The sequence below is a fragment of the Schistocerca cancellata genome, chromosome 1 (genome assembly GCF_023864275.1).
Source record: "Schistocerca cancellata isolate TAMUIC-IGC-003103 chromosome 1, iqSchCanc2.1, whole genome shotgun sequence".
NCBI classification, from domain to species: Eukaryota; Metazoa; Arthropoda; class Insecta; order Orthoptera; family Acrididae; genus Schistocerca; species Schistocerca cancellata.
The window spans coordinates 952,047,255-952,069,411 of NC_064626.1; the positions used below are offsets into that span (position 1 = coordinate 952,047,255).

The 22,157-nt window shown below is 36.9% G+C and overlaps 1 protein-coding gene across 1 annotated transcript in view; it reads right to left on the minus strand.

The window, feature by feature from the left end:
• Positions 1–8,457: 8,457 nt before the first annotated feature.
• LOC126162781 (leukocyte surface antigen CD53-like) overlaps positions 8,458–22,157 on the minus strand; it is a 142,088-nt gene continuing 128,388 nt past the window's right edge. Inside the window, exon 5 of the mRNA XM_049919497.1 lies at positions 8,458–8,717. Within this exon, the coding sequence (XP_049775454.1) occupies positions 8,658–8,717 (60 nt within the window). The 3' untranslated portion in view covers positions 8,458–8,657. The remainder of the gene's footprint in view (positions 8,718–22,157) is intronic.

Genomic DNA, 22,157 nt, shown 5'->3' on the forward strand with positions numbered 1-22,157 from the left:
CACCTTTTTTAGGAACAGGGATCAGTTTCGCAATTTTAAGCCAGTTAGGAAAGGTTCCAGTTGAGAAAGATGACTTGATTATCTCTGCAAGTGGTATTGAAATGTTTATAATACAGTCCTTTATGATGAAGTCCAAAATACTATCAACTCCTGAGGATGTTTTTCTAAAGGTTTTGCCACACAGAGCAGCTATGCAATTAGAGGTGCCATTTCACAGATTGCGTCCCTTAGGAATTCACAAACACTCTAAAGGTTGTTGCTATATGAATGATTTCATTCAGGGATGTGTCATAGAGATAGATTGACTGGGGGCAAGAATTTACTTTATTCTGTTGATTAATTGGGCCATCTGCCTTATCATTAATTATTAGATTTTTTTGTATTGTCTTCTTAGTAATGCCAGAAGAGACTTGCAATCTGCTGCAGGGGATTAATTCTCTTGTTGTCACATTTCATATTTTCCTTCTTACTATTTTCTTCCTACTTTATTACCTTCCAGATAGTTGGGATTTTATTTTCTGACTCTGGCATAATATCATCATTGGCTATTATTTCTGCTTGATATTTCTATACACCTGAGTATATTTCTTGATACAACTGTTAAGGAGAGGGAATATGTTGTGGTTTTTTTTCTGTAGCTGAACAGTTTTGTATTTGTAATTGTATTTTATTCATATTTGTATTTTATTTGTCTCAGACATCTACAGGTTATCTGATCATGCTGTACAGGAGACACCTCAATTTTTTTTTTTATTATTCTTGACTTTTCTTTTAGATTTGTGTTCCTTGGCACCCATGTTTTGAGAGGAAATACTGTTGAAGATGTCAGAGAACTTTGTAAACTTTTTGTTGGTGTCATGTGACCGAGAAACTGCTTCCCACCTTTTTCTTGATAACAAGTGATTGAATGTTTCTATGCATTGGGTGTTGAAACTTCTTGCAGTCACAGTTCTTTTATAGTTTTATTTGGGTAGTGAACAGTCTAAGAGTGTTACCACTTGAGCTTCATGATCACTAAAACTGGTATTTACACACTTTTCTGCATACCAGTAGGGTATGTTAACAAATACTTGGTCCACAGCAGTGGCAAAAGTTTTTGTAATTCTCATTGGGTTTGTAATTGTTTGTTTTAAATTGAAAGTATCTGTTAGTTTGAGCAACAGCTCTTTTCTCCTGCTTGTTGCAAGGAAGTCAGTGTTGAAATCCCCATTCAGTACTATTGATTTCTAGCCTACAAGTATCCTATTTAGTAATATTTCAAGTTTATTGACAAATGCCTCAAAGTTCCCATTTGGAGAGAGGTAGATACACACGAAAAACTGTATTTGCACCACTGACTTCTACAAATGTTACTTCAAATTTTCTTTCTGTATTGAGGTACTGAAAACTATCAATACTACCAATAGTTTTGAATATCAACCCAATTTTAATTAAAATAGCAGTACCTCCATTTTTGTATTTTCTTCTACAGAAGTAGTTCGCAAGTGTGTAGCCTGGTATTGTAAATGAAACAATCTGATCTGCCTTTAACCAGCGTTCTGAGAAACATAGAACACTGACAAAATCTCTTTATATCAGAACACTACGTCCTCAGCTGTTTGTTAGATGTATTACAATATCTATTATGGTCTAGTTTTTTCCCCTACACTCCCTCTACTACCATGCTGTCGTAACTAATGTCTGATCACCTTGTCTCTTCTTCTAACTAGTGTTTCCCATACATCCATTTCCTTGCCAGTTCTGCTGAGAACCTCCTCAATTCTCTTTTTATCAGTCCACTTAAATTTAAGATTTCCTCTTTTGCTATTTTCCCACGGTCCATGATATCTACCAAAGAATGTTGCACTTAAGATGTTCATTCTCAAAATTTCTTCCTCTTATTACAATCTATGTTTGACATTAGTAGACTCCTTTCAGCAAGGAATGCCCACTTTACCTGTGATAGTCTACTTTTTCTATACCTAGTTTCTTCTGTGTAGCTTAATTTTGCTTCAAAAGTAACAGATATTCTTTGCTTCATCTGCTACGTGGTCACCACTATCAGCTGAGATGATGAGCTAGAGAGTACTAAGCAAATAACAGAAGGAGGAAAGATGGAAGGAATATAGAGAAGGACTATATAAGGGAAACAAATGTGAATAGAATAGTGTAGAAAGTGAAGAGGAAGCTGATGAGATGAAATTGGGATACAATACTGCAAGAAGAATTTGCCAAAGCATTTTGCACTGAAGGACCTAAGCCACTTGGAGCAGGCAACATTCTCTCAGAATTTTTGTGACTTTTTGGAGACCTTACCATAGCAAAACAATTCCAGCTGGTAACTTATGTAAGATATATGAAACAAGTGAAAATCCTTCAGACTTCAAGAGATATGTAATAATTCCAATTCCAAAGCTGCCTGATGCTAACAGGTGTGAGTATTATCAATCCATCAGTCTACTAAGTCATAGCTGGAAAATACTGACACAAATTATATACAGAAGAACGGAAAAACTGGTGGAAGCTGAACTCAGGAAAGATCATTATGGGTTGCAGAGAAATGTAATATCTGTGGATTTTGATAAATCTTTTCACAATGTTGACTGGAATACATTTGCTAAATTTTAAAGGTAGTAGGGATAAACAAACAGGATGGGAAAGGTTATCTATGACATATACAGAACTAAGACTGCAGTTATAAGAGTTGAAGAACATGAAAGAGAAGGGGTAGCTTGGTATGTAACATATCCCCAATGTTGTTCAATCTGTTTCATGAGAAAGCAATAAATGAATCCAAGGAGAAATTTGGATGCAGGATTGTAGCTCAGGGAGAAGAAACTAAAGCCTGGAGATTTGTTTTCTATCAGAGATGGCAAAGAACTTAGGATATTAATTGAATGAAATTGACAGTGTATTTAAAATAGATTGTAAGGTGAATATCAAGAAAAATTAAGTGAAAGTAATAGATTGTAACTGAGCTGAATTAAACAACATTGAGAAAATTAGATTAGGAAATGAGACATTAAAACTAGTAGCTGAATTTTGTTGTTTGGGCAGCAAAATAACTAATGATAGTTAAAGTAAAGAATGTATAAAATAAAGATTCACTATCAGGTAAAAGCATTTCCAAAAGAGAAGTTCATTATCACTGAATATAAATTTAAATATTAAAAAGTTTTTGCTGGAGGTATTCATCTGTAGTGTTTGTTTATACAGAATTAAAACATGGATGATAAATAGTCAACACAAGAAGAGAATAGAAGTTTTGGAAATGTGGTACTACACAATAATGAAGAAGATTAGTCAGATAATTGTTGTTGTAATCATCCATTATTGGTCCATAAATAATTTTATTGAGGAGGTAAACTACGATATGTGACAAGTCAGTATTGGAATGCATCTTCATCATTAATTATCTAGTAAGGTAATTAATTTCAGGTATTTTGAAATCCGTTCACAGAAAGAGTGGAACCACTGCTTTTCATTGAATGCTAACTACTGTACACTTCAGATTCTGCTGATTAGCTCAAAATATGTTCTATACAATCTTGTTATCACTACTTCAGTTAGCCATATCTTTTAATGAATGATGTTCTAAAGAAAACTATGTATCTTAATGGAATAAGTATACTCAAATTAATCATTTGGACAGTAAAATTAAATGGAACTATCCCTAAATAACATTTTGAATTATTGATGTAACAGTATATTCTGCTACTACACATGACATATGCAGCAGTATTGAAAACAGGATAGAAATTAGAAAAAAATTAGTTGTTGATTGGAGTAGAAGACATAACAGTTTTCAAGTTGCTAAGTCTCAACTGCATACACGTAGAACAGTATTAAAAATTTAGACAGTTTCCACTTAGAAGGAAAAAAAATTTTTAATATGGTTTTAATTAATAATTTCATTATTACTGTCCTTAAATATGCATATCATTACAAGCCATGAAATAACAACATTTGCTTAAAATTTAGTGAAATAGAGGAATAGTGGACAGACATATAAACTAGAAGATGAGCACTGTAGTTCAGCTTCCAAACTTGCATTGCTCTTCAAACTGTGCACACCGGGCTGGTTTAAGGATCAAGCAACACAAGTTGCCACTTGGGGCACTAAGTAAAAGGGGGCCAGAAGCACTCATGTGCAGAATTTTGTATACAGGGTGTATCAGGAGGGAAAACTGACATAGGCAAAAGAATGTATATCGTGGAGGGGGAGGGGCACCAACTGATCTGTAGCATGTACCCCCACCCCCCTCTCTCTTTCAATCTCTGTCTCAGAGAGTGAGAGTGAGGTGATTATGGAACAACTGCTCATCATTGCCTGTGATAAGTAAATAGTATTTGCTATTTAGAAGGATGTGTAGCTAAGCAGCACTGTTCTGGTACTGATAGATGAGCAGAAATGTGTTTCACTCAGCAGTGGATATGTTACTTAGCAGGTATGTACAAAGTAAAATACAAGAAAAAACTTTTAAACCACTACAACACAAAGGAATTATATCAGTACAAACATAAATTACAGAGTGTAAAAAGTTTGTGAAATGATCAAGAGCAGCACACTGGGTAGGTAACAAAAATAATAAGGCATTTAGACAATAAATTTTTCACAGTGGCCAAGAGTCTGCATCTATTTTATACATAAATTTGGTTTACACCTTCTAACATAATATTTTAGGAGCTACTACAACAATCTTTACAACTGTTTTTAATATACATTTGTATTACATTGATTTACATTTGGCCATATGTTCTGCTTCTACTATGTTTCTTATTTTCAGACACTATGAAACATAATTGTAATACTGACATTCGTGACTATGGCTCAAGACTCATTATATAATGCAACCACATTTAAATCAAGGGCAAGTTTTTGAGTTACAGATCTTGGATTTTCATTTGTCTGTCACTAACTTTAAATTCATAGAATTTACTTTGCCTTGATACCTCCTATACCACTGTTTATTCCCAGTCTATAAGTTGATCAGCTATAATTAAGTAGTTTTGGTATTTTAAAAATTTGTTGGATAAAATAAGTTAGTGTCTGAAATTTTGTTCAACATGTGAGTATAGTTTGATTATCTTAGTAAAAAAACAGCCTTTACTACTTTCTAAAATAAATGACCTAGAACATTCTTCCATCTTTCATAGGAATCTGTTGACAACCACTCACATGAAAAGATATAATGGTATTACATAGTCACACATTTTACAACCATTTTAGGTAGAAAAGTTTGACCAACTGGCATGTGTATGTTTTCTAATATTGTATTCTTTTCAATCACTGTTTTTATATATATATATATATATATATATATATATATATATATATATATATATATATATATATATATATATATATATATATATATATATATATATATAAAAAAAATAGAGGGAAACATTCCACATGGGAAAAATATATCTAAAAAGAAAGATGATGAGACTTACCAAACAAAAGCACTGGCAGGTCGATAGACACACAAACAAACACAAACATACACACAAAATTCAAGCTTTCACAACCAACGGTTGCCTCATCAGGAAAGAGGGAAGGAGAGGGAAAGACGACAGGATTTGGGTTTTAAGGGAGAGGGTAAGGAGTCATTCCAATCCCGGGAGCGGAAAGACTTACCTTAGGGGGAAAAAAGGACAGGTATACACTCGCACGCACACACATATCCATCCGCATATACACAGACACAAGCAGACATTTGTAAAGGCAAAGAGTTTGGGCAGAGATGATGATATATAAGCACACTCAGAGAATGAGTGTAGGAGGAGCAGATGTAGGAGGAATCCTGCATCACTACTCATCACAAGGTCCTAGTGCAGGTTGTTTGTTGTTACCTTTCTCCAACCTGCTATGAAGTGTAAAGTGTGTACCTGTGTCACGTCGATAACTGTGATGAGTTTTTGTACTGTGTAGTGTTGGGGTGGTGCTGTTATGGACAAAGAGGAGGGAGAGGTGAAACCATTTGCTGGCATATAGCCTACTCCTCTTGAAAAGCCCCAAGAGGCCCACCAAGTTTAAATCCCCATCTGATGGATGCGTCACCATCAACAGTATCACATGTTCTCACTTCGTGTCGCATGTTTTCACTTCGTGTAACACTGTGGAGAAATCAGAAATCTGACCCAGGACATTGGTGCCAAGACTAGTGATCAGAAACCTTATGGCACCACCTCTTCTGCCCTTGCTGGTCAAATATTGGAGTGAAAATTTCATCCACCACCAGCATTTGAATCAGCTTATCTCTGAATTAAGTGCCACCATACAGGCTGTGGGGGCAGGTGTGAAGTTTTCTGTAACATCCTCTAAATCGGGTTGTCTGACAACTTTACTGCAAATTTCACAGACAGGACAAGTGATTCTTTCTGCCATACTAACATGTTGCACATACAAAAAATGAAAAAATAAATAAGTAAAAATGAAGTATATTAATTCCTCAATGAAGTTCTTTATTTCATCACGAGATTTAGCCATGTCCAGGCTTCTCTGTCAACATATATGTAGCCACATAAAAAGTTACAAAAAGTTACTTATAAATGAAAGTGAGAACGAACATGGCTAATTTGTTTAACAGATTTTTTTTGCTGCCCACAAAGTTTGAAGAATCAGTGTTCAGACAGGAATCCAGAATACTACTACAACCATAAATACTGCAAGAACAAAATTAAGCTAATTACAGTGTGCAATGAGGAATTTAAAGAGTAATTCAATAGTACTATTTAACAGTACTTTCCTGATGTTCAAGATTTCTTATATAAGTGATAGGTGGCACAATATAGAAGAAGACTTGTACTGAAAATTGATTTTTATAAAGGAAAACATTATTTGACGACTGTGTTTTTAGCAGGAATACTGAAGTAAAAGTGATTCTATGAAATACAGAGAAATGTAGAATAATCCAGTAAAGAAAGGGAAATGAAAATAAGCATCAGTAAGCATTGTCTGCTATGCCCTTTACAGTGGTTTGGAGATGTGGATGTTGATGTAGATCTAGATTTTATCATCCATGGAAAGTAAATGCATTTGTTGGTGTGTATAAAACATTTATCTTCCAAAGGTTTATATGTATTGGTCTTAATTTTTTTAAGTAAAGGTGGACATTTAGTGAACATGTACTTATAAGATTAGACTCAAACAGATTTTTAATATGATGGAACTGCCATAGAAAAAGCAGTGAGGTAAAGATGTAATTTTTTATTATTTACTTAAGCTGTAAGGATTGAGATGAGATGTATAGACAATCATGGTATTGTTAATATATCACATGGCTTTTTAGTTGTCACACTCAGCTTTACCTGTGCTATAGAAATTTGAAATTTGGTAAATATGACTAGTTACTTAAGTCAGATAATACAGAAATATGAAGCATATAGAATAACTAATGAATTATTGAGTATCCCTGTTACTGACTGTTGTTGTTGCTGACCATATGTAGCATCAGATATTATTTTAGGACAGATTTTTATGTATGTATCGGACTGTGATGTATTTTCATACTTCAAATGTAAAGAGATTAAAGAAAATCTGTATGCGCATGGAAAGGGTAGTAGCTGTCAAAGTAGAGGTAATGCTAATGGCAATGACACTGCTGTCAATGGGAGTTAATACTGATTTGGCAGAGGTCATAAGAGGCAAAGAGAGGATAAGAAATAGATATGAAGGAAGAGAGAGTAGGGATAATTCCTCTTGCATCCATATCAGTGTACTTTCACTACTGAATTAGAGCTACGTAAGAGGCAGGAGGCGGAAGTTAAAAGGCTATTCCCAAAGCAATACGTTATAAGAGCCACTGGGTGTATTATGAATTAGTTTCTGAATATGCTTGCTACATAAAAACAGTTCTGCTTGAGAACACAAGTGGCTGTAACAAAGGAAATACTGTTTCTGGATTCAGCAGATTTTTCGCTCATTAAATGGTCATAGTAAAGCAAAGCATATGGATGATTATTAATCAGTGAAACTGATGACAGAGAAGGGCATTCTGTTCTCCACTTTCTATCACTGTTAGCTTATAGCTTTTTACTGCATAAAATGTGATGATCAGTAGCCCATGTTATAACAGAGCAGTAGAAAAAGAAGGTAAGGAGAATGTCTCAAGATTTGTTAATTTAGTAATGGATGGAGCAATAGAGATGAAGAACTGAAATGCAAATTGTGAGAAACTAAAACACTGTTTAATGAGCTGTGTACATCCAGATACACCATGTGTATATAGGCACTAGAGGTACAGTAACCAACATGAAAGGTGAGAAATGCACAATAATTCACTAACGCAAGTTATATAAAACTAAACTTATTCATCTAGATATGGTACAACAATGATTTGTTGTTCATTTCAGTCTCATATAGACTTTCATAAGTGAGATCATTAAGTAATTTAAAAAATATAATTTCTGTCTCAATATTTAAATTCTTTTCATTTACAAGGAAAAGTTCATGAATTTTGTTAAGAGGGTGTTTCATGCTTCTATGTAATGACCATTTAAGGCATTCTTTGCACATCAATCATTCTTAAAGGGCACAAAAGCTTCAGGAACAGAAAATCACAGCTTCTGCAATAAATTAAAAATTACATGTTCTCTAATGCAACTTGCTCCAAAGAAATGAGCAATAATTACTAGTGTACATCCTAAAAGTCTCATTTTACTGTCTGGTACCTTCATTGCTTCCTTTGTTTTAGGGATCTTCCCAGACAGAACCCCATTGTGATCCCTATAACCTGGAAAAGACATTAAGTACATAAATATTATGATAGAAGGAAACTACTTGCTGTGTTAAAATTAATTAAGAGGCATAGTTCTTTAATCACAGAGAAAATATATTAATACTGTTAAATTGGTTATTTAAAGTAAATTAATGAACTTCAAATTACAGTAATTGTTCATAGCTAATAGTACATATAAACATCACACATTCAAATTAAAATAAGAAAATTTTACTTTTAAAATGATCACTAAAGTGTAAACATATATCACTAGCTCACCTACTTTTTATAAGTGGTTGATGAGAGTACTTTGATACATAATTTTTTGAGTGACAACACAACTAATCTTGTGAATTAATTAGAAATTAAGATAAGCTTTTCAACAATTTTCAGATTTTTAGACTTTTTAGAAACTATTTTTTCAGACACTTTCATGTTTTATGTTTGAGGATATTTAGCAAGACATAATGTGCCTATGAAGATAACGTATTTTAAAAAGTTTTATATGTAAAATTCATAACTACACTGCGTGTTCTTGGATCTAGTTATAGGTATATCTATCCTTAATAATTGGATAACTATAAAATATACTCACCAAGCAGTGGCAGGAGAAAACATATAAAGGTAAATAAGTGTGCCAACTTTCAGAACCAGTGCCTCAGTCTTCTGGCAGAAGTGTCAGAGGGCAGGAGGAGGGATGAAGGAAAAGAACTGGAGAGGTTTGGGAAATGGGGAAAGTTTGGAAAAGTTTACCAGGAGCCCTGATCAGGGCCTATTTACCAGACAAGATAAGAAGAAAAGGTTGTTGGGGACACTTAGAGGAGACTTACTGATTGGATAATAAGGGAAGACTGATTGTAGGGGCAGTCCCCAACAGCCAGTGTTTCCTTCTCATCACATCTCATAAGTCTCCCCTAAACTGGGGTTCTTGGGAACTTTTCTGAACTCTTCCAATTTCCTAAACCTCATCTCTCTTCCTGCCCCTTCCACCCTTCTGCCAGAAAAAGAAACCATTGGCTCTGAAAGCTTGCACATTTACTTAACCATTGCATGTGTTTTTCTCCTGGTGCCATTTGATGAGTAGACTTTTTATCTATTCAATTACATTATATTTTCAAAAACTGATAATTTTCATACATATATCTTTAATATGTGATGGGCATTATGTTCATTACAGACTGCCTTAGGCAATACTCAAAACTTATTTTATGTAATTGGCAACTGTATATGAAGGAGGATGATGGAACTGGTAGTATATTTAATTGTATAAGAAAAGGCCTACAAGAAATGTGAGAAATGGAAATTTTACACATGCACCTGATGTCCTTCTATTCCCAGCCAACTAAAACGTTTTTTTGGTCTCTGAAGAATTACTCCACAAAATGACATATCATCTGAGATGAAAATAGTCAGAAACTATGAATTTTCATTGTTGTAGTCTATGAGTTGTGTCCTGTTACTTAGGTAGGTAGGTTTCAAAGAGGGAGACTTCCTAGATGGTATAAGGGCAGAAGGGTGGAACTATAAGAAAACTATAAAAAATATCTGAATTGTGCCAGGGAACTTTTTAACACATTAATCGAATTCACACAAAGTAGTTTTTCCACGTGAAGGCTATGTAATTTTTGATGCTACAGCTGGACTGTAGCTGGTGGATTGCGGTGGGGGAGGGGTGGGTGTCATGCAATGAGGGTGGGGGTTAATCTGCTCCCAAAACAATCATGAAAAAATATATATATTCTAATAATGTTGTAGTTTTCAGACTTCAGTTTGATCCCACAGTAATCTAAGTCAGCTATGCCATGGATCTATGCAGTATTATGCGCCATTAATTATTTTACAGAATAATTGGCTCTTCTCTTTGCACTGTAAAATTTTAAGCTGATTTACATAATCTGAGTACACATCTACAACGCAGGTAGGGAATGTTCTTAATTTATAAACTAACAAATAGTATGATTAATTTCACTATGTGTTTTCCATTTATTATGAACACTGGATAATTACATTTAGTATAATCCCCAACATGCACACTTTATTTTGGAAATGCGTTATACAAAAAACAGATATCTTCTAAGTTAATAAAGATCATCACTATATGCTAGTTTATATTGGTAACATCAACTGGTACCCATGAAATTTGGATCTTGTCATGTTGTGCTTCATTACACAAACTAAGTGGAATTTTTTGTTTCTATTATAGAAAAAAAGACAGTTGGCTGCCTATTGAGTTAGAAGTGGTGCTGCAAGTTATTTTCTAGGTGAAGTAGGAAAATAAAAGGAGAATAGGGCTCAATACTGAACTTCATTACAAGAAAACATGCACATCTAGATTATGTTGATAAATCAACTAATTGTATGAAGGCTGCTGCTTCTGAATTAATGACAGAGAATCCAACCTAGAACGTCCAGGGGAATGAATAATCTGGATGTTCCAGGTACATCTTCCTCTCTTGCTTCTACATTTGATAAATTTGTTGCTGGTGCTTACATAAACAACAGACCTCTTGACTGTGAATTGACAATGAAGCTTGTTACTGAGCACTGAATGCCACCGTAAGATTTTGCTTTTTCTATCACAAAGCTTTAGAAACTATGCTTTGTTGATGTACTCATTAAAAAAGTAAATGGGCCCTGTGTAAGTATCACATTGTGTTTGGTAAAGAACGAGCTGGAAAGGATAGTCACCAAAAACCCTAGTGTGCTTGTACGCAGGATATTTACAAAATGGAAAGATGCACATGAAGTGTTTAGGAAACATGAATTCAGGAAATACGAGCAAAGTCATTACCACAAAATGAATGTCTTAGTAGCTGGTAATTTTGCTGTCAACTTCACTCACAAAGAGGAACAGTATCATCACTCAGATGAACAAGGTGACAGTCAAAGACTTGTGCCCATAGCAGAAACCATCCTGCTGTTGGCAAGATAGGAAATACCATTCCGGGAAACAAATGATTCAGGATGTATGCAGCTAGACAGTACCAAACCTGACCGGAATGACAGATGCTTAAGAGCAATACTGAGAATGTATGTTGGATTAAAAATGGAACCACGTTAGTTTTGTTAGCACATATGAACATATAAACAAATACGTAATCAGTGCCATTTGTTGCATTGTAAAATGTTAATTACATCCGGAGATATTGTAACCTAAAGTTGATGCTTGAGTACCACTCCTCCGCTGTTCGATCGTGCATATCGGAGAGCACTGCAACATACATCGCGTTTCTACAGAATGATCTGCCAACGTTGCTCGAAAATGTCCTGCTGGAAACGCGTCGACGTATGTGGTATCAGCATGATGGTGCACCTGCACATTCCGCAATTAACACTAGGCTGACCCTTGACAGGATGTTTGACGGGCATTTCATAGGACATGGAGGACGCATAAATTGGCCAGCCCATTCTCCTGATCTTACACCTCGGGACTTCTTTCTGTGGGGTACGTTAAAGGAGAATGTGCACCGTGATGTGCCTACACCCCCAGAGGATATGAAACAACGTATTGTGGCAGCCTGCGGCGACATTACACCAGATGTACTGCAGCGTGTACGACATTCATTACACCAGAGATTGCAATTGTGTGCAGCAAATGATGGCCACCACATTGAACATCTATTGGCCTGACATGTCGGGACACACTCTATTCCACTCCGTAATTGAAAACGGAAACCACGTGTGTACGTGTACCTCACCCCTCATGGTAATGTAGATGTGTGTCAGTGAAAAAGACCAATAAAAAGGTGTTAGCATGTGGACATAATGTGCTGTTCCAGTCTCTTCTGTACCTAAGGTCCATCACCGTTCCCTTTGGATCCCTACGTAATTCGGTGCTCTCCGATACACACGATCGAACAACGGAGGAGTGGTACTCAAGCGTCAACTTTAGGTTACAATATCTCCGGATGTAATTAACATTTTACAATGCAACAAACAGGACTGATTATATGTTCAGGCATGCTAACAAAACTAACGTGGTTCCACTTAAAAAACCGTAGGTTTGTGTTAAAAAACATACTTCCGTGCATTTTTGTATGGTTTGTATTAAACAATTACACTAGCCCCTCTCCTCACGTTCGGTCTGTGGAATCGGTTCGTCAGTATTTGATGTGGTTTATGAAATATATCCAGCAGTAACGTTAGGTGACTCACCCTGTATATATATATTCATGAAATCCTCCCCACTCCACCTAGAGTGTCTTTCCGCCATCCACCTAACCTTCGTAAACTCTTAGTTCATCCCTATGAAATCCCCAAACCACCTTCCCTACCCTCTGGCTCCTACCCTTGTAACCACCCCCGGTGTAAAACCTGTCCCATGCACCCTCCCACCACCACCTACTCCAGTGCTGTAACCCAGAAGGTGTACACGATCAAAGGCAGAGCCACGTGTGAAAGCACCCACGTGATTTACCAACTGACCTGCCTACACTGTGAAGCCTTCTATGTGGGAATGACCAGCAACAAACTGTCCATTCACATGAATGGACACAGGCAGACAGTGTTAGTTGGTAATGAGGATCACCTGTGGCTAAACATGCCTTGGTGCACGGCCAGCACATCTTGGCACAGTGTTACACCGTCCGGGTTATCTGGATACTTCCCACTAAACCAACCTGTCAGAACTCCGGAGATGGGAACTTGCCCTTCAGCATATCCTCTCTTCTCGCTATCTGCCAGGCCTCAATCTCCGCTAATTTCTAATTTCAATTTGCCGCCGCTCATACCTCACCTGTCTTTCAACAACATCTTTGCCTCTGTACTTCCGCCTCGACTGACATCTCTGCCCAAACTCTTTGCCTTTACAAATGTCTGCTTGTATCTGTGTATATGCGGATGGATATGTGTGTGTGTGCGAGTGTACACCTGTCCTTTTTTCCCCCTAAGGTAAGTCTTTCCGCTCCCGGGATTGGAATGACTCCTTACCCTCTCTCTTAAAACCCACATCCTTTCGTCTTTCCCTCTCCTTCCCTCTTTCCTGACGAAGCAACCATTTGTTGTGAAAGCTAGAATTTTGTGTGTATGTTTGTGTTTGTTTGTGTGTCTATCAACCTGCCAGCGCTTTTGTTTGGTAAGTCTCATCATCTTTGTTTTTAGATATATTTTTCCCACGTGGAATGTTTCCCTCTATTATATATATATATATATATATATATATATATATATATATATATATATATATATATATGGGGTTACTAATTTATATCTTAAAGTTCATCTATTGAATAGAAGCAGCTGTCATTTTTATTTAGTTTTCAAATACTAATTGGCTTTTAATGCTATTTGGTAAGTGAACAAAGACTTGTGGCACCATAATTCATCCCTTTACGTGACAAATTTAGCTTTAACCCAAAATAGTGATGATCAGCCTTTCTCCTAATATTGTAGCTATGCAAATTGCTATTGCTTTTGAACTGGGATGGGTTATTAATAACAAATTTCATGAGTGAATATACATATTGTAAAGAAACTGTGAATATCCCGAGTTCCTTAAATAAATGTCTGCAATGTAACCTTGGTTGAGCTCCAGCTATTATGCTGATTACATGCTTCTGTGCAATGAAAATTTTTTCCCTTAGTGACAAATTACCCCAAAATACAATGCCACACAAAAACAGTGAATAAAAATAGGCATAGTAAGCAAATTTACTGATATGTTTACCTCCAAAATTTATGATAACCCTAATAGTAAAACCAGGTAAACTCAGACATTTCAGTAGATTATCAATTATTTCTTCCAACCCAATCTCTCATCAGTGCACATACCCAAAAATTTGGAAATTCTGCTTTAGGTACAGACTTCTATATCAACTCTATATTTAATAATGGTGTTACACTTTTTACTGTACAGAACTCTATATACAATGTTTCATTAAGATTTAATGAGAGTCCATATGCACAGAATCACTTAACAATTTTCTGAATGACATTATTTACAATTTCTTCAGCTAATTCTTGTTTGTTGGGTATTATTATCACACACATATCAGAAAAAAGAACTAGTTTTGCATCTTTATGTGGCAAGACATTAATATATATTATGAACAATAAGGGACCCAAGACTGATCCCTGTGGCACTCCACTCCTGATACTCTGCAGTTTGAGGTATCTGATGAGTTTATGTGAAATGTTTCTTTAAACCTTCTGCACTCTTCCGGTTATATATGATTTGAACCATTTGTGCACTGTCCCACTCATGTAACAGTGCTGAAGCTTGTTTGGAAGAATTCCATGATTTACAAAACCAAAAGTTTTTGATAGATCAGAAAAATCCCAATGGATGATGTTTGGTTATTCAGAGCTCTTAATATTTGATCAGTGAAAGCATGTGTAGCACTTTCTGTTGAAAAACTTTATGAAAATCTAACTGACATTTTGTTCGTATCCTTTTTTTTTTTTTTTTTTTACGTATGTGTGGAACTACTCTTGAATGCATCATATTTCAAGAATTTTTGATAAAGTTGTCAGATGTGAGATAGAGGGTAATTGTTAGCATAAAACCTACCCCCTTCTTATTCAGTGATTTAACAATAATGTATCTCAGCCTATCAGGAAGAATGCCCTGTCTCAGTGAGCTATTACAAATGTGGCTGAGAATCTGACTTGTCCATTGGATACAGGCTTTTAGTTATCTGTTGAAATGCCATCAGTTTCATGCTAGCTTTTACTTTTGAGTGAATTTATTGTTTTCCTAATTTTAAAAAGAGAGGTGTGTAGAATTTCATGTGGAATGTGGAAATGTGGTTCTCAGAGAGCACATAAAAATTGTGTCATTAAGTACAATTTACACAAGTTTGAGCATTCAGAATGAATTGTTATCCATTTGTGTAAATGTCACTGTGTCCATGCTATGTTGAAAGTTCATTTGAGGACAATAACCATATTCTTAGGAAAAACTTATTAGATTTTGTTGCAGTCCATGGCTTAGCACGTTGAGGGCTGTCAACAGTGATCACTGACAATCTCGAAAGTTATGAACTTGATGTATCATATTTGTGTGAGCAGGGTTATATGGGGCATCTGCAATGAGTCGATATCGCCAAAAAAAAAATTTCCTCAAGCTAGATACATACACTGCATGATCACCATCTTAATCTGGCTGTGGCTCATGCTTTCTCTGTTCAACCAGTTCAAAACTGCATCAGTATAGTATTCTCATTCATAAATTTCATTAAGGGGTCTCCTTACTGTAAAAATATTCTAAAAGACAAAGCTAAAGATTTTTGTGATGAAATTATCAGAAGAATCTGTCCCTAGTCCATATGTGAAACCAGATGGGTTGAAAGATATGATTCATTCACATGATTTAAGAATGTTTAGATTCCAATCTTGTATACTCTGGAAGTTCTGAAAGAGAGCCACAATCTGGATGCATTGGCTAAGATCAGCCATCTTCTTTGTGTGTTAGAGAAGTGTGAATTCATAATCTCACTTTTTGCACTTAAAGAAATGTTTTCATTAACTTTGCCTATTGGCACAGCAACTCAGCTGTGATGTCTCACAGGCAGCTGAACCACTACAACATGTTTGTGATATCTTGACTGACATTCATGAAAATGCAGGTTGCAAATTCAAATGACTGTTCTCTGAAGTAGGAGAAGAATCCTGAATCAAACAACTTCTCCCTCTCAGTAATTCACAATAGAAACATAAATGAATATGGCTTTATCATTTGATGCCACTACACCAGAGGACTAATTCAGAAGAAATATATATAGATTGCCATTACTGGATGACGTAATGATACAGATCTGTGAATAATATACAAATAATAAGTCATGGTTTCTGCATTAACTTCAGTTTTGCCAGAAAATTGCACTGAGGAATATTTTGCTGTCATACAATTCAATCTTACAAATTTCCACATGTTCCATATTGATGAAAGTGGGATAAGGTCAGAAATGAAACTGGAATAAAATATGAAAGGCTAACTGACCTGATTATACTTCAGAGCTTTAGATCACTGCAGTGAAGACTTTTTCCCTAATATAATATTTTCCCTGAAAGTTTTGGCTACCATTCCGGTATCAATAGCAACACCAGAGAGAACATTTTGAACATCAAGATTACAAAAGAACTATTTGTGCAATTGAAACACTGTCTGAACGGGCCGCAGAAAGCCCAATGATACCAACGAGTTGCCTTGTCATCTTCAGCTGATAGGTGTCACTGGATGCGGGTGTGGAGGGGCATGTGGTCAGCACACCATTCTCCCAGTTGTCGTCAGTTTTTGCAACTATTTGTGCAACAGCACTGGAAACAGACTCTCTGTACCAGCACTGTTATCTGTTCACAGGATTGTGACCAATCACATACACCCTAATGAACTAACTGCTCCTTGAAGACTTTCCATGTAATAAAATGTAATATTATGTCTGTTGAAATATACAGGGTGAATATTAATAAAACTGAAAAACTGCTGGGACAGATTCCTAACTGCAAGTGGAGTAAAAGAGCTCCTGTGAATATGTGTCCAGGAATGCATCATTGCCACGATAGATGGTGCTGACAAATGACAGTTCCTCTCACCACATGCCAAGTGTTCCTTGTGTGCTGCCCACTGTGTGATTGATGGAGCATACTGTAAGTAGCAGAATTATCTGATATTAATGACAGGAACAAGCCAAGATGAAGTCTGTGTACAGACAAACAAATGAAACAGTCGAGAGGCAGCGTGGCTATACCAAAACAAGTACCCTCACAGACACCAACCATATCACATAACATTTCAAGCACTTTTTGGGTATCTGTTTGGTCATGGGTTCTACAGGATATTGAGACAAACTCTAGCACAAGCTCCAGGCAAGTGGTCTCCCAACAAGGTGTAAGCTAAAGTATGATTGTGTGTATCCTGCATGACTATCTTTGTCAGCTGCACGAAGGCCACTTTGAAAATCTTTTGTCATGTGAATGCAAAGCAGCTCTGTGCTTTGTTATGGGATGATTTGTTGTTATTGCAATCACACCATCCATTTCTGGACACATGTTCATAGGATCTTTTTTCCTCCATTTCTCGTCAGGAATCTGTCCCTGCAGTTTGCTGGTTTTATGAATGCTCACCCTGTATGTGTGCATTTAGATGGACTCATACTGTGATGCTTTAGAAGTCAGAATATATGTTAGAATTTACAATTAAGGACTTACTGACTGATTCCATGAAATTGTATCAGAACAGGTTATGAATCATAGCGCATTATGACAGACACTTTGTGCATGGCTGATAATTTCACAATGTTTTTCTAATTTTTTTACTCCCCCTCCTACATAGGCCATTATGCAGTCTGTGTTTATTCTGTTACCATTATAAAATCAAAGAAAGTATAATCTTCTCTTTGGGGCAAATCAGATGATTCAAATTTAATTACATTATTTGGTAATGTTTGCACACACTGCAACAATTCGTGAGAGGCATGATCGATATTGAGATTCTGAGTAGGAACTAAACAGCAATTACTCAGTATAGTGCTATGAAAGAAGCTTATTCTCAAATCAGCAACTATTATGGAAACTCTATTATATTTGTGGGGCCTTCACCTTACACAATGCAACTGAAATATGAAACAGTACTGATATAAGTGACATATAATTTCATAACAAAGCATTGTTATGTTTGTGGATATCTGTGTTTTGTTTCATTTAACATCAATAAAACAGTATTCATAGTGTATACACAATTAGTGCTTCATTTGGCAACAGTACTGCTATTAATTACGTACACATTTATTTATAGTACAACAAATAACTGATTCTTGGCCATTGATGCACCCATGCATGTAGCTTCTGACAACTGCTTACTGCTGTTCATGTTTAGTTTCGATCATATCACATGCTGGAAGATTACCCTTCATAATCAAAACTATGAAGCTTGATGAGTGAATTACTAGATCATAAACAACAACTTTCTTGTAATTTCATGTGGCACATTGGAAAGAGCTAAATTATAAAGGAATCACTATACAAAGTGAGACAATTTGCTTGCAAGAATCCATGGAATCAACAGTTGATCTTCTTTTGAAGAAGTTATGAGCAACTCCAGAAGTGAAGTAGACCACTAAAGAAGTCAGATTCACCAATCAGCAAAATCTGAGAATCTTTAAACCACTATTAAGTAAGGAGCACTTGACTGATATCCCATAGGCACAAAATGTGGATAAAAAGCTGCAAGCATTTATTGTTAGTGGTACAATTACATATCATCTCAATGTAGCATTCCTCAATATAAAAAAAGGTAAAACTGTAGGTTCAAACAAAATTGATTATCAGGGAAATATTAAAACGCCACAGGAAGTTGCTGCGACTGAGATGATAGGCAAAACTGAAAGCCATAAAATATTTTAAAATAAATATAGGTAAATAATAAGAGAAATGAGGCAAGGGAAATTACCACCACCATAATGAACTCAGATGATTTAGACAAAGAAAAAGAGAGCAGTTGAATAAAAATAGGCAACATTCTAATGATACAGGCTCAGATGTGACCCCATTGCCATATTCATAGCATGGACTGCAGCTAAATGGTGCAATATTGTGGCATATTGACAGCTTATTCAATAGCTACCTAGATCTCCTGGCAAAGACCAATCTTCAGGAAGCTTCAGTTGATTGAAGTATGTGGTAGTACTTGTCTTTCTACCCCATGAACATGTCTCCCTTGACTGTATAACCAAGCAGGTCACTGTCATGGATGGGCTGTGCATCAATGCCCATAGTGTGTCAGCCTCTACCATAGTGTTGTCAACACTCTTTTGACACAGCTATAATCAATGCAGCCAGGCTACAAACCAAAACCACTGCCTGACAGGCTCGCCATCAGGTTGCTTCACTCTGCTGCCATCTCAATGAGACCACAGCCAGGGATCGTACCACTGCCTCATGGCCTGAGATATGAACTGAGGTCCTTCCAGCTCTGTGCCTCAGTGGTCCAACACCACCAGATGCCACATTCCAGCCATCAGTCCAGGGCTTGTCATCTGGACACCAAAGCCATCTCTCATTAAGCCAGTGTGGCTTACACAGGTCACCCGAGCTGGGATGCTGTCATGTCATCCTAACTCAGCAAGAGCTGGCCCCTTGGAATGCACTAGTAGGCAAGGCCACTTGCTTCCCCAGCAAATCCAGTGCAGAATGTCTGGATGCAGGATACAGTGCCCATTCCCTGTTATCTGCTTGCTGCAAGCGTGCTATACTATGTCTGTTTATGGTTAACATTAAAGAACTTTGACAACATTTGGCTCCCCTCATAGTCTACACCACCACCCATCTTCAGCAGGGAACCACTTGCCTCCTCCATTCTCTCCAACACCATTACATTTTGTGCCAGGAAGAGTGTTGATGGAGACTGCAATGGTGGTTCAACATGTGCAATAGCAGTGAATGCAAACAGCAGCAAGTGTATGACTTTTACCACCCTTAGGGTCCTTGTATCCATGGGTTTGTCTTCCTCCTGTTCCCATTATGTCAGGATAGACTCAGTTATGGTAACTGGAAGGGGCATGAAGGATGAAACAATGGCACTGTTTGTGAATAACCAAAGTAATCTGCCTGGACTTGCATCACCATGCACAAAATTACATGATATAGTATTCTGGGAATGCCAACAGAAAGGCAGTGCAGAGAAAATGTGTGGCTAAGGTCAGGAAGGCCATGGATACTAATAAAATTTAGGTCAGTGTAAATAACAGCCAAATACAAATGTGGAGTGTCATGAATAGAGAAGTAGGAACTTGGCACTTTATGATATGTCTATATGAAGTAGAGTGAGTCCTATAAATAGCTACATTGCATTCTAGGAAATAGGATAATCGCTGATGAAGACTGTAAAATCTGGTAGCATGGTGACCACCAAGGCAATAGTTAATGAACATTATTTAGTTCTAAGAAGGTCAATGGAAACAGTAGTATAGTGCTGGCAAAGAAAAACATGGATCAAGTGTCACAAAAGTATACTACAGTTAGGGTTCCCTGTCTTTCCATCATGCATCACTGACTCAAAGCAGCAAGGTTGTGAGATGCCACACACATGAGATGAGTCATTGCCCATGATTTCATCAATTAAACCACCCCAGGTCCCTCTACATATATTGAGGAAGATAGCAGAAATTCACCTAAGATATCTGTCCTAGCTAAAGAAATGACAGCACAGGAGAAAGTATTATGAGGTATAACAGCTGTACTAAGTGTATTGGGGGCGGGGGTGAGGAGGGGGTGTCACTAAAAAACAACTGTGAACTCAGAAGTAAATAACTGATATCAGATAGCACATGCAGAATGATTCACTGGGAAAGTCTCTCCAGGTGACAGATACCAGTAAATTATGGTTTTTGGGGTTTTTACAGTAACATGAGTCACTGAACAGTGGAGTTGTGATAGTTCCCTGTTCATTATGTGTGAGAATGTGCCCATAGCAGTGTCACTGCGGATTCCTTTCTTCTGTAATTAATTATCCTGGACAAGTTCACACATGCCAGGACATGCCATGTTTGATCTTGAGTGCTGGAAGAGCACTTATTATTATTTACCTTTTTTACATTGTGTGTCACTCATGTTTCAAAAGTAGATACTCAGAATGTGTAGCATCAAGGAGATATTACAAAAATGGGTTTGGTTAGTAAGGTTTCAGTGATAGAATGCCTCCCTGGTCATCATCCCCCCCCAGCACCCCCCTTGCTACAAGATGGAACAACACAACTGCCCACTGGACTAATAATAGAGAGTTGAACTAGGATATCCAGGCAAATTACTTTTGTTATTCATGAACAGTGCTATTGTTGGGTGCAAAAAAGGACCTTAAGACTCCATGTGTGCATCTTATAGCAGTGACACAGGGAATACAGTGTAAATACAGAAAAGGAAAAATAGGACACAAAAAGTTATAGGTTACTCAAGGGTCATTACTCTGGACTCAAGAAGGAGAATCCAAAAGCAACTGTAGATATCTTACCGTTTCTGTTATAGCCATTTTGTAAAGCAGTTATGTGGTGGTCCCAGATATTCGTAGGGGGGAGGAAACAAAACTGTAAGAGCCCAGACAGTAGTCAGGTGCCATATTCCGGGTGCTGGCTTGCAGCCAGCCAATACAGCACTGAATGATGCTGATAGCTTCCCCAGTAGTAACTCACTTCCCTGGGCTATGACAAGCCTTTGGGAAGTTTAAAAAACACTGAAGTATGAGGTACTACTTGTCTTATACATCAACAAGCCTCATTTGACTATACATGTACCTACAAGTCACATGAGCAGGACATCAGCACAACTGGGATATGCATTGACGCCTGTCAAGTGTTGGTCTCTGCAATGGGCTCACTGACACTTTTCCAACAGACCTGTCACTGAAGCAGCCAGGCCGCAAACTAACAGCCTCTACCTGATGTCCTAGGCATCATGTTTCCATCATTCTGATACTGTCTCAATGACAGCCAGGGATACTGCACTGCCTCTTTGTCAAAGGTATGA